This window comes from Spodoptera frugiperda, chromosome 17 (assembly GCF_023101765.2).
Source record: "Spodoptera frugiperda isolate SF20-4 chromosome 17, AGI-APGP_CSIRO_Sfru_2.0, whole genome shotgun sequence".
NCBI lineage: Eukaryota > Metazoa > Arthropoda > Insecta > Lepidoptera > Noctuidae > Spodoptera > Spodoptera frugiperda.
In genome coordinates, this window is record NC_064228.1 from 8,619,708 (window position 1) to 8,632,118 (window position 12,411).

Here is a 12,411-nt window from a genome sequence, read left to right on the forward strand (position 1 = left end):
AGTTATGAGTATTACTACATATTTGTCATTATTATTTATTGATATTTTTTGCTATGTAAAAGTATACTTCTTGATATGATAGCATTATCTGACGAAAAACCCTTTTCGTGTTAAAATCCAACATCCAACCCTTTATGGTAATGAAGACACATGTTCACCAAACCACAAAATAAGCCCAGAAACCTTCCCTTAATGTTAATTCAAACAATTCGACAAATAACCACCCGATCCGTTTCCTTAAACATCCAACATTAACCTCCCACCCCTATTCTGGCTCAGTCTATTCTCACCCATTCTGATTCTGGTCACGTCTCTAAGAATGTGTTGTAGAGTGTTCAGAGACTTGTATTGGCCGCACTGAATCACAATCGCGGCGTTTATTACCTGCTGGTGAACTGACCTGATTTATTTATGGAGGGTGTTATGGGGGAGTGTGGACAGGAGTTGTCTGATTTTTTTTTTTTTGTTTTATATGAAAGGCGTTTTTGTAATTTGTTCTTGGTTGGTTTTAGTGGAATTTTCGGGGGTTTTGCCAATTTTATGAATATTATTTAATGCTCTTTTTAAGGACTTTTAATAGTGACTAATTTATAGTCAAAGTCAAAACATTTATTTCAATTAATCCTAAATTAGGCACTTTTGAAACGTCAAATTGAATTGTCCGTCAATCTGTCTGTCAGTGAAGCTAGGTGCTCGTCATCTTATCATCAATTTTAATGATATTTATGTTCTATAACTAAGTTTACTAATGACAAACCTGTAGTTAGTCACGTTAGTGCTGTGTTATTTGCGGTAATACTCTAATATGTGATAATTTTGCGCTTGCAACTTGGTTTTACGTATTTTTAGTCCCGGGTTCGTTACAAGATTCTCAGTAATAGCACAGAGTTTATAATTGTTCGTGATGTTTAATAGGTTCACCTCTATTACATAGAAATCGTAACATAATTTGCAATAAACATTACATTTATTGTGTAAACCTTTGCTTATCCTTCATAGCATTCTATTACTCACTTTTCAATGGAAATTTTCATCAGGTAACTAAACCACATAATTGTTGATGATTGTAAAACGTCTAATCTACAAAATTATTCCAATATCTTCTTCTAAAGATGTCTAATATTAATTCCACCATCATCTAATTAATATCTCTGTATATAGGTATGTAAATCGCCATGACTTCTCAAACGCCGTAGCACATATATTTCATAAGGCGCGGTACGGAATTAGCATTGCTTTTACTGCTTCCCGTCCGATGTTTGGACGCGCGTTTCCTCCTAACCTTTGCGCACACGGACTTAATTACGTATTTACTGATATTGGGTTATAAGCTAGTTATGGATAAATATAACATGGCGTCTTTGGTTCAATGAAGGGGTAGACAGAATTCATGTTAAAGGTATTTAACACCGACTTTTCTCTATTAGTAATGTAACGCCTTTTATCCCCGGGGTGAGAACATTGTGCCTGCATCTATATACACTGGGCTTCTGTTTGAAGTATGTGCTTATATTAAGGATTTCCTATTTTACCTGACATGAAAATACAATTCGAGAGAGATTCTTTAGAAAGTTTCCTACATTGCGATCTATAAAAACGATGTTTTAACAGAGAAACTGTCTTAATTGTTCGTTACAAAATAACACTTTTACACGTCAATAATTAGAATATAAAACAGATATTATTTATTTCCCAAACTCCTACAGGTTACAGTCAATTTGATCGATGCGCAAATAACATGCGAAGCCAAGATCCACAATGGGAATAGGTATATCAATATTGCGAAACGACGTCATTCGTTCAATTAGTCTTTTCGCTAAAAATCTGGCTAGTTGTATGTCAATCAACAATATAATGTTTTGCGAATTACTGCTAAATGTACGCGCCCACAGACTCGCATCGTACGCATCGCATGTAGGCATTGTTGATGATGCGGATCAGTGGACGCTGTTGTGTGCTTCTATACAAGACGAACTAAAATCCGACGCGTGCGATGCGTACGATGCGGGCCTGTGGACGCTTACCTTAAGAGGGTGCTTTTGTTTAGACAATAAAGCGTGTTGCATTTTTAACGATCAGGGAAAAGTTTTGGTTTATTCAGCCAAACAGTACCGTAACATCGGGTTTCTTTGATCCTAGAGGGTAACTTTGACCCAAACTTTTAGACCAATGAAAAACTTTGTTCTGGATTTCTATTTGTTAGAATTTGGGTCAACCCTAGGGACAAAGAAACCCGATGTTACTATGTCAAGTGATACTGAACTTTATTGCGTAATGTTAAGATTGTAAATGTATTTTGTCTCTTGGCATATATAATTGACGTAAGACGTTTGTCTCCACAGTGACCTGGAGCCTGGCGCGGCTACCGCCCCCTCCGGCAGTTCCAGCAGCTCCAGCCTCTCCTCCAGGAGCAATGAGAGCAACACCGTCGCTGCTGAGCAGCAAGGTGAGGAGCATCTTCAAATCTTTGACTAATTGTTTTTTTTTTTTTTTTTTTTTTTTTGTAGTAGGATAAGAGGCAAACGGGCAGGTGAATGATAATGAATGATCGGATGCAATAATGTTGAATGATCTTAGCGCTTTGTCCGAGTATGCTTTACGTTTACCGAGTTTTCTTACGATCGAAACGAGAGTACGTTTGACGCTTTGATTGGCCGGTTCCAATGAACCAACGTGGTCTCGTTTGATCACGTTAAACATAAAGCAAACTCGTACCAAGTCCCCTGTAACCAATCAGCACCATTCGCAATACTAAGAAGTTACAACTTCTATGCCAGTCAACTTTCCATATCTTTATTTCGTCAAGGTGCAAGCTAGACCCGTTTATGTTTCTCTCCTACTCTTATACATGATACAGATATTCTTAGCCATAAAATAAGTAACTCGTGGAATTAACAGCGTTTGTGTTTGTCGTGTAGCGTCTCAGTCGGACTGGTCGGAGGAGGAGGAGCCGCTGGCGGCGCAGTGGGCGGACAGCCTGCCGCCGCACGTGCTGGACGGGCTCGACCTCTCCGCCGCGCTGCGCAAGCGGCAGGAGGTCATACATGGTGAGTGTGCTTGCAGGTCGAAGCTAACATATCTTAGAGAAGGCGTGTTTCCTACTAGTCAAATTCAATACTGTTTTCGAAACGTCAAAAACTATGAATATTTTCTATGAACTTTGTATGAAATACTCTATTATGACGTCATAAGTTTTTGACGTCGAAAATTAAGTAGTTCATCAAATTTATGAACGAGAGTGTGATTATTTTTGAATATTTTATTGTATTGAAAAGTTGTAATAATTTATTTTTGACCCAGTCATCATCCCTATTAGACTAGAACGAATTTTCTCCGTTCAATTTCATCAAAATCCCCTCAATAAACCACTCTAATCACCATCTGTTTCTTCCAGAACTGATCGTCTCGGAAGGATCCCACGTGCGCTGGCTCCGAGTGCTGGGCGGAGTGTTCCTCCGTCCCCTGGAGAGGCACGCGTCCCTCCTGGCGGCGGAGGAGCTCCGCGCCTTGTTCCCCAACCTCCCCGCCGTGAGGGAGCGACACTCCCGCCTCTACTCCGACCTGCGGACCGCCAGGAATGACGCAGGGAACCATGTTGTACAGATCAGACCTGTTGCTGATGCACTCTTGAATACGGTAAGTGGAAGCTACTTCCATTACAAGGATACACTTTCAGATGTGATGTATACAAGGCTTTACCTAGGTTTCAAGCAGTAATGTTATAAACCCTGATCCCTATTAGACAAGATTCTGTTAGTCCAAAATGAAGCCTGGGATTCCTTGCTTGTCAGTTGCATTTGCATTTTTTAACGGTAATCAATAAAAATATTGTCTAATTTAGCCGATCCTTTATGAACCAGTTACCACTATTGAAATATTTTCTCCTTCATTTAAACAACATGGAACTTGAAACCTTCATTTATATAAAAATAGATACACTCAGACACTCGACCAATTTCTAAGTTAACCATCTCCTTTCTCCACAGTTGGGAGACTCAGGCTACGCGCTATGCGTGTCCAAGTTCTGCCGCGGACAGCGCATGGCACTGGACGCGCTGCGCGAACGAAGGCGCAAGAGTAAGGAACTGCACCAGTTCCTCGCTGCAAGGGAACAGCAGCCGCTCTGTGGCAGGCTGCAGCTCAAGGATATGCTGGCTTGTGTCTGGCAGAGGTAGGTTACTTGCTTTTTGTTGTATAAGGAGGTAAATGACCAGGGGCCTTAGTCTGCTATTACAATTGTGTCAGAATGATCGACCATTCTGACACAATTGTAATAGCAGACTAAGGCCCCAGATGGACCACCTGATGGTAAGCAACCGGCGATGACAAACAATATCCGGAACACCAAAGGAGTTCCAAATGCGTTACCTGCTTTCTGAATTGGGTTTCTAGTAACCTTACTCACACCGGTTTTTGGTCATGGTACGTTTTTATGGCAAACGGGCATACACCTGATGGTAAGCGATCAGCGCCGCCCATGGTCACCCGCAACACCAAAGGAGTCACAGGTGCGTTATCGGCCTTATAAAAAGAAGTAGGCTCATTTCTTCAAGGTTTGAAGGTCGTATCGGTTAAATGGACCTGATGCACCACATGATCCCTACAGAAAAGGTTTTTAAGGATCCTAGATTGCAAGAATGCTGGCTTATTATCACTTGGAACTATACATAGACTTGTTGTGCCTGACTTCTAGTTAATTCTATAATATTTGTCCTCTCTAGGTTGACAAAATACCAGCTCCTGCTGGAAGGTATCCTGAAGACGGTGGTGGAGGGCGAGGAGACGGAGGAGGACGTGGCGAGGTTGCGGCGAGCTCACGATGTCGCCAAGGACGTGTTGCACAGGGTCGATACTGCTATCAGAACCGCTGAGAATGAACACAGGTACATGATCTTGTATGGATAAGTTGAAAGTACAGGGCAAATTGATTATTAGCTTTAAAGTGTTAGGATGACAATTTTAAGTTTTTTTTTATAATAAACATATACATGTCGTCACGCCTTTAATCCCCGAAGCAGGGTAGGCAGAGGTGCACATTATGGCACGTAATGCCATTGCGTACACCCACTTTTCACAATTTATATTGTGAGTCCCATGTAATAGGTGGCGAGCCTATTGCCATATTTTTTGTAATAAACTCTATGGTTTTTTGTTGTTAATATGTAAAGAAAGCTTTAGACAGACGATTTCCCTAGACTTTGTACGTAAGGAAAACCATATTTTTTTGATAACTAAGAAAATATGTCTGAGTGCACCCCTAAACTCTAAGAAACACAATGTATTGGCTATGAGTTATATTTGATGTAATGCTAATCTATGTATGTTTGTTCCCAGACTGCGCACAATCCAGAGTAAGTTAGAGATTCGAGTCCCGAGCGCGAGCGAGTGGGACGAGCTGCGCCGCCTCGACCTCACGCAGCATCGCCTCACCACCGAGGGGGACCTCACCCTCCGGAACGACTCCTCCAAGAGGATCAATGTACTCGTACGTATCATACTCAAGTAATAACTTCATACAGTAATGTAACTCATTATATTCATGTCACTTACATTTGTTACAATAATTTAAATTACTTTAGATTAGACACTATATTACCTACACCATCTTACTAATCTGACTGCACGGTTAGTGCGGTGGCTGCCGTGCAACGTATAGCGGGTTCGATTCCCGCACGGAGCAACTCTTTGTGTGATCCACAAAATTGTTGTTTTGAGTTTGGGGTGTCATGTGCATGTAAACTTGTATGTTTATAACGCACGATACAAGAGAAAATCCTAATGTGGGGACGTTTTTTACTAAAAACAAAACTAAAAAACAATATTTCTGATTACTTTTAATACACATTTAGATAATAGTGACACAATTAACTCACTATTACTCATACTCACTCAATTAGGTACCCTTCACTCTCACTCATGAGTGAGAGTGAAGGGTACCTAATTGAGTCGTCAGTACCACTAACGTGCTACCCCCCCCCCCAGGCGCTGATGCTGGAAGACAGCCTGGTGCTGCTGCAGCGGGAGAGTGACAAGTTCGTGCTGAAGCCCATCCCGCTGCCCAGCCAGTCGCTCATGCTGTCGCCGCTTATCAAGTGGTCAGTATTACTACTTATAATATGTTTTATTTAATAATACGTGATGCAAAAACTTTCTAGACCTTTTTACGAAAATTTCGCGGACGTAGGAACATAAAATTTGGTAAACTTATAGTTTATGTGTAGGAGAAGTTGCGAACGCTAATATTTTTCAAAAATAATGCTTATAAAGTACATTAAATCAATAAATAAAACTTTACACACACTACCATGCATAGAATCTGATCGTATTTGACAAAATGTCAAAATCGACAGTTCTCACGTCTTATATGAATAGAGTTTTATAAAAGAGTTTGTTTGAGTTTAGGTTAAATAAAAATTATCCTTGAACGTATGTTAAGTGGTTCATATTGTAAATTAAATCGTATATGGTCGAATTTCGACCACTAAGCGACCACTAGTATGTTTTATTTAATGCTACTATACTATCTTGTGAATATTCTATTTAATGTCAAATTGTTTGATTAGTTCAAATTAGGTAATTTTCTTTAAAATAGATATACCTACTTTGTATTGTACTGTGTATGTGAACTTGTATGTTTGTAAACACACCCACGACTTAGGAGAAAATCCTAGTGTGGGGCAACGGTTTTTTTTTAAACTAAACTAAAAACTTTACTAAGATATTAAACTTGCGATTTTTTTGGCAAATTCAGGCTTTTTATATATTGTATCTTATTTTTTATCCATCAAAAGCTCTTTAGTAGTTAAATTACAGTAACAATACGAAAGACTAAACATATAATTGATGTTTGCTTCTTTATAAACAATAAATATAACCTCTGACATTGTCAACTAACAATGAACTTTATGTCTACAGGGACAAGGTTCTGTTCCGGCCCAACGCGGCGGTGCGCAACACATTCTTCCTGATGAACATCAACGGAGTACAGATGCACGAACTGTCTGCCAACTCCGCGCCCGAGTATGCCTCGTGAGTATTACACTACTATTCTTAATATTACTATTTTCTTTAGAGGAAACATTGTTACCGTTTGAAAAAATAAACAGCTAAGCGTATTTATTGACTATAAAATCACAAGAAATACATACGTAATATTTCTTCGCACTTGAAATTCTTAGCTTTGTTCAACTGACTTTAAAAAAAGAAGGTTTCTCATTCATTGATGCAACTACCTAATCCAAGGACAAAACATTTTTTAATTCTTGTTTTTTTAATTAATTTATTTAATTTTTTTACGCAACGCAAGCAAATGCAGAGGTGCACATTATGGCACGTAATGCCGCTGTACAATGCACATCAATTTTTCACCATTTGTGTTAGAAGTCCATGTAATAGGAGGTGAACCTATTGTCATACTATTTGAATTTATATCTCTGTCGAGACCGATAAGACGTTAATATTTTAGAGTTCAAGTTTATGAGCTGAATTCTTTCAACCATAAAATAATACCCGGATCGACTCTACGAAGGTATAATACTAACAAATACATTTGTTTACCCTTCCAGCTGGGTGAAGCACATCCAGGAAGCGCCGCTGGCGAAGCTGACAGAGCTGAAGGCCACCATCCCCACGCAACACGCGCACTCGCGCTCCGCTGACGACTCCGGTATGTACTCATATACTTTCAAATACAATTACAATTGTCATGTCGTAAAACACTGCTAACTCTATTATACTCACTATACTATAATACTCATAATTCTACTACACTCTACACTTTAAAAAAAATACAACTTACTTATCATATCTTAGCATAAGTAAAAAATCGAATAACGTGAATTCAATTATTCTGATTTGGTTTAGAATTTATACTTACTACAGAACTAACTTCTTTCTTTATTTATTGAAATAAACAAAAAAATTACAAATCGGTACCCTTAGTACGAGTTGGCTTTACGTTCAATGAAAACGAAACGAGAGCGTTCGGCGTTCTGATTGGCCGGCGCGAATGAACCAACCAATCAGATTGCCGAACGCACTCTCGTTGAACATAAAATAAACTTGTACTAAGGCCTCAGAACGGAATTGTTCTACAATTATTTTATTTTTTCTTCAGGAATAAACGTATCCCGCAACCCATCGGACGCTTCAGAGAAATCATCGTCAACGGCCCCCGGAGACGAACCGGTCGAACCGGAGAAGGACCGGACCTCTGTAGAGAGGACATCCGCCGAACGAGAGGACAAGAGGACAGAGGACGACAAGAGGAACACTGACGTTGAGGACAGGAGTTCTACTGATAAGGAGGCTGAGGTTACTGAGAAGGAGGATAAGCATAAGTGAGTTGGATTTATATTCTTGCATTATTTATTTTTTTAGAATTATAAGCAGAAGTGTAAATATTTAGAAATAATTGTATAATTAAAGTTAAAAATGTTGTATATTTATTCTCGATAAAATGATTAAAATATTTTAAAAAGGGTGATACTTATATCTTTTAGCAAAATCAGATAGTAAGGTTAAGGTTATTTCATTTTAGTTTTTTTTTTTATTTCTCTTAACATATTAAAATTGGTTGACTGGTTTTCTATCTAACCAATCCATTTACTAATTCAATATTTGAAAAAAAAAGGTCAAGATTGTAAAAGATTTCGAGTGTTAATTACATTTATTTCGAACGTTGATTTATAATCAGAAAAAGATACGTAACGTATTTTCCTTCAAATGTTCTATGCGTCTTTTAACTACGTATTAAAGTGTTATTCGATAAGTAGTTTCTGTACCTGTATGCCGTAAAACTAATGAACCCCCTCCCCAGGCCCCGGCGCCCGACCGTAGGTCGCATCAGCACGCAGGCCCCGCTGGGCGCGGCGCTGGAGTCCCCCGTGGCAGTCACCGTGCGGCCCCCCGCCGCCGCCGCCGCGCTCACCGCGCACCGCGTCTACACCCACACTGGTAATGTACCATACATGGCCCCACAATCACTCTACAAACGTTACAGCATACAACATTACTCTTGTACGAGGATTGCCGACTTCATCAAACTTATCATTTGAAACGATATCTCAAGTTGTGGACTACTAAACAGGTTACCAGGGCTCTGACTCGACAAAGGCGTAGGAACGGGGTGGTTTTTAGTCAGTAAGAGTCTAACACTCCCTCTCGCTTTGCCCTGGCGAGAGAAGACATTGCATGATCTTCCCTCCTGAAAAAAAAAATGTATAAAAAAAAAAGGAACGAGACGATTTTTAGTCAGTAACAGTCTGACTCTCTTTTTCGCCTAGCTCATAGCGGGAAAATTAATTGAAATATTTTTCTCCTTCTAAATAAACCCTACAGAAGGCGTGCAATTTGATAGATTTTATACTTACTAGTCTATAACTCCAGACGCGTTAAAATGTTGCCACAAATAAATTGGCAATTATTTTGTGATGTAATTTTGATCTCATAAATTATTATTTTTTAAATATTATGTGTTATTTTTGTTAGAAGCTTATAGTGTTTTTAATATTGTATGATATGTATATAACCTTAGGAACCTGTTGTAATGGTTCAAAGAACCTTCAAAGAATTTATTGTTTACTCTTAATTTATTTTTAAATCTTAATATTATGATTATGTTCGACTTGTTGTACTCGTTACTCAGTGTAAATAAATTGTTTATCTTTCTTTCTTTTGTTCTTTCTTATGTCTGCTAACAGATCCAGTATATGTATAAAGATTTTCTCAACACAATGTTGTAAATTAATTTATTGTGAATAACAATTACCTTCCCGTTAATAATACTTATGTGTAAGCCCCCTGTGGTTAGCCACTTGTTCAATACTACAATTGACAAGTAGTCCAATTCAATAAATTTTATTAATTTGTCGAAAACAATTCTTTTCTATGAATTTTGTAGGTAATCGCAAATTACTTATTTCTTTAAACAAATTAGCTAGAAAAATTGAAACAAAGAGCAGTGATTGGGAGTATAATTATTTTTGAAAAATGTATTGTATTGAAAATGCGAAATAACTTATTTATTATGTAATCGCGGTACAACCGCATCAGGCGATACGAACCGCTAAGGCCTAATTCTAGTGCGTAAGGTTATTTAAAGGGGAAATGAATCATGCAATGACTTCGCCTTGGGCGAGGCGAGAGGGTGCGTCAGACTCTTACTGACTAAAAACCACCCCGTTCCTACTCCTGCTTTTCGAGCCGGAGCCCCGGTAAACCCGCTAGGTAGTCAACTACTCCCGGACGTAAAGGGGGCTAAAATATTTCAATAAGTAGTGATTCATTTCCTTCATAAACGTTAACAAAGTCCCTTCCTTCCCCAGAGCGCCTGCGCCGCCTGGACTCAGTGATCGCGAAGGCACTGCGCGCGAAGTCATCGATAGTGGGTTCGGTGCTCGGCGTGCCGCCGCAGAGCTACGCGCAGTTCGCAGACCTCGCCGTCGCCGACGCATTGGGAGAAGTTGGTAAGTGGGGAGTTATTGTAATTATGGAACAAAAGAAAAGGTTTCGATTCTCTCTTTCTCTAGTTGAATTCAAACTCAGAGTTTAATAGGACGTTAAAGCCAGAAATTAAGCCTATATCCTCAAATAATTTAAGGAGTCATTGTATTTGATAATTTCATTTTAGGACCTACAATAACTTCGAAATTTATTTGTATCTGCTGTGACCTATATATGTAAATATAAGTGTAGTATAAAGCCCCAAAAAATGCCTAAGATCCCCCTTAGAAAACATTTATCAAGCCTCTAGTTGCCAGTGTCTATAGGTGGCATTAATTGCTTATTAATAGAGGATCTCGGCAGACAGGCGTGAAGTTATGCATGTATGTAGGGGATCCGTCTGCTGTATAGTATAACAGAGCGATAAGTAACGTTATGTCCCCCCCCCTAGACGTATGCGGCGAGCTGCGGTCGTCCCGCGGCGGCATGTCCCGCAGCAGTAGCGTGGACGACGACGCGCCCGCCACCGATCTACACCAACTGCTGCTCGCCGCGCACGCGCAAGGTACGTAGCTTTTTTAAATTAATTTCATTCAGGATAAAATGTCTTTATATTGATTAGTTAAAGGGCATTTAAAACGCAATGTTATTACAATAAATCATGTTTTAAGACTTTTTCAGCTTTAGTTAAGACCGAAAATAGAAATGTTACTCATTTTTAAGTTGTATTTAAATATCACGTTATATTTGTCGTTTTAAAAAGAATTTGTCTTGACAGAGAGCTTATTACAAGTTTGTTTTACGTTTAACGAGGTCGAGTTTGACGCTTTAATTGATAAGTGCATTCGCGTCGACCAATCAAGTCGGCGCGAATGAACGAACGAAAGCAAGAGGACCGAATGCGCTCTTGCTTACGTTTTTGTTTAACGTAAAGTAAACTCCTACTAAGGCTACAGAAGTATTCCTGAGAGCGTCATAACTTTGTGTGGCGTTGAAATATTTAACGTGAAGTGGCAAGAAACGGCAATGTATAAATGTAATGATTGTGTGCCCCCAGCGACCCAGTTGACCCGCTGCCTGCAGCGCGCGCTGTCGGTGTCGGAGGCGGGCGCCGTGGCGGCGCGGGCAAGGACCGGGCGCTGCGACTCCTGCAGGCATAACACACTCACGCACGCACATACTGGTACGGATCTAAATACTCTATAGGTGTTATATAAACAATACAAAAAGCTCATGTATAATGGTGGTCACATGCGTCTGACTACCACTAAGTTAATGTTTGTTTGCACGTAATATATAATACCATAATATTTTCTATATAATATAATTATAATACTTAACATTTGACGAATTCCGTCCAGTAGTTTTTAAGCTCATTGCAACCGTTCAAACAGACACAAAATACGTTAAAACAACGAAAACTATATTTCAATTTTTATTTTTTATTTCAATTTCGTTTACAGAATCATTCGAAATGCTATCCGGTCCGGAAGATTTGGACGTACCTACGGACGGACCCGCAGCGACCCCCAACGTGGGACCCGCGCCAGTCCCCGCCGTGGGTGCCGTAGACCCGGTGGACGCGGAGGTGTTGGAGAAGGAGATGTCGGATGCACTGGTGGAGTACGAGCTCCCGCTGGACTCCAGTGGGTGCGAGGACAATATGGAAGATATGCTGGGTAAGTTAGAACAATATTTATAGTTTAACGGTCTTTAAAAGTTTACTGCTACAGTTCAAAATATCTTTTTTTTATCAGTTTGGAATGTTTGTTATAATGTATGAATGGATGACTTTTTCCTCAGAACTTATGAAATTGGTTATGTAGTGCGGGGTATTAGTAAGCTATATTTATTTCAATAAAGTTCTAGTAATGAGCACTATACATATATTTTATATTACGTCTCACATAACGGTAGTTACGACGAGAAGTTAATTAGTTTAATAGGTCCTGTTATCTTAAGACTACG

General features: G+C 39.4%; 1 protein-coding gene across 3 annotated transcripts in view; it reads left to right on the top strand.

Annotated features, from left to right (window-relative positions):
- The window catches only part of LOC118276831 (rho guanine nucleotide exchange factor 12), a 199,432-nt gene that overhangs the window by 184,960 nt on the left and 2,061 nt on the right, over positions 1–12,411 (top strand). For all 3 annotated transcript variants that reach the window (XM_050700006.1, XM_050700004.1, XM_050700007.1), the window contains 15 exons: positions 2,343–2,446; positions 2,919–3,047; positions 3,395–3,636; positions 3,987–4,171; positions 4,722–4,883; positions 5,335–5,485; positions 5,983–6,095; positions 6,916–7,029; positions 7,566–7,666; positions 8,117–8,339; positions 8,819–8,955; positions 10,326–10,466; positions 10,895–11,008; positions 11,501–11,626; positions 11,907–12,122. In XM_050700006.1, coding sequence (XP_050555963.1) covers positions 2,343–2,446; positions 2,919–3,047; positions 3,395–3,636; positions 3,987–4,171; positions 4,722–4,883; positions 5,335–5,485; positions 5,983–6,095; positions 6,916–7,029; positions 7,566–7,666; positions 8,117–8,339; positions 8,819–8,955; positions 10,326–10,466; positions 10,895–11,008; positions 11,501–11,626; positions 11,907–12,122 — 2,258 coding nt within the window. The remainder of the gene's footprint in view (positions 1–2,342; positions 2,447–2,918; positions 3,048–3,394; positions 3,637–3,986; positions 4,172–4,721; positions 4,884–5,334; positions 5,486–5,982; positions 6,096–6,915; positions 7,030–7,565; positions 7,667–8,116; positions 8,340–8,818; positions 8,956–10,325; positions 10,467–10,894; positions 11,009–11,500; positions 11,627–11,906; positions 12,123–12,411) is intronic.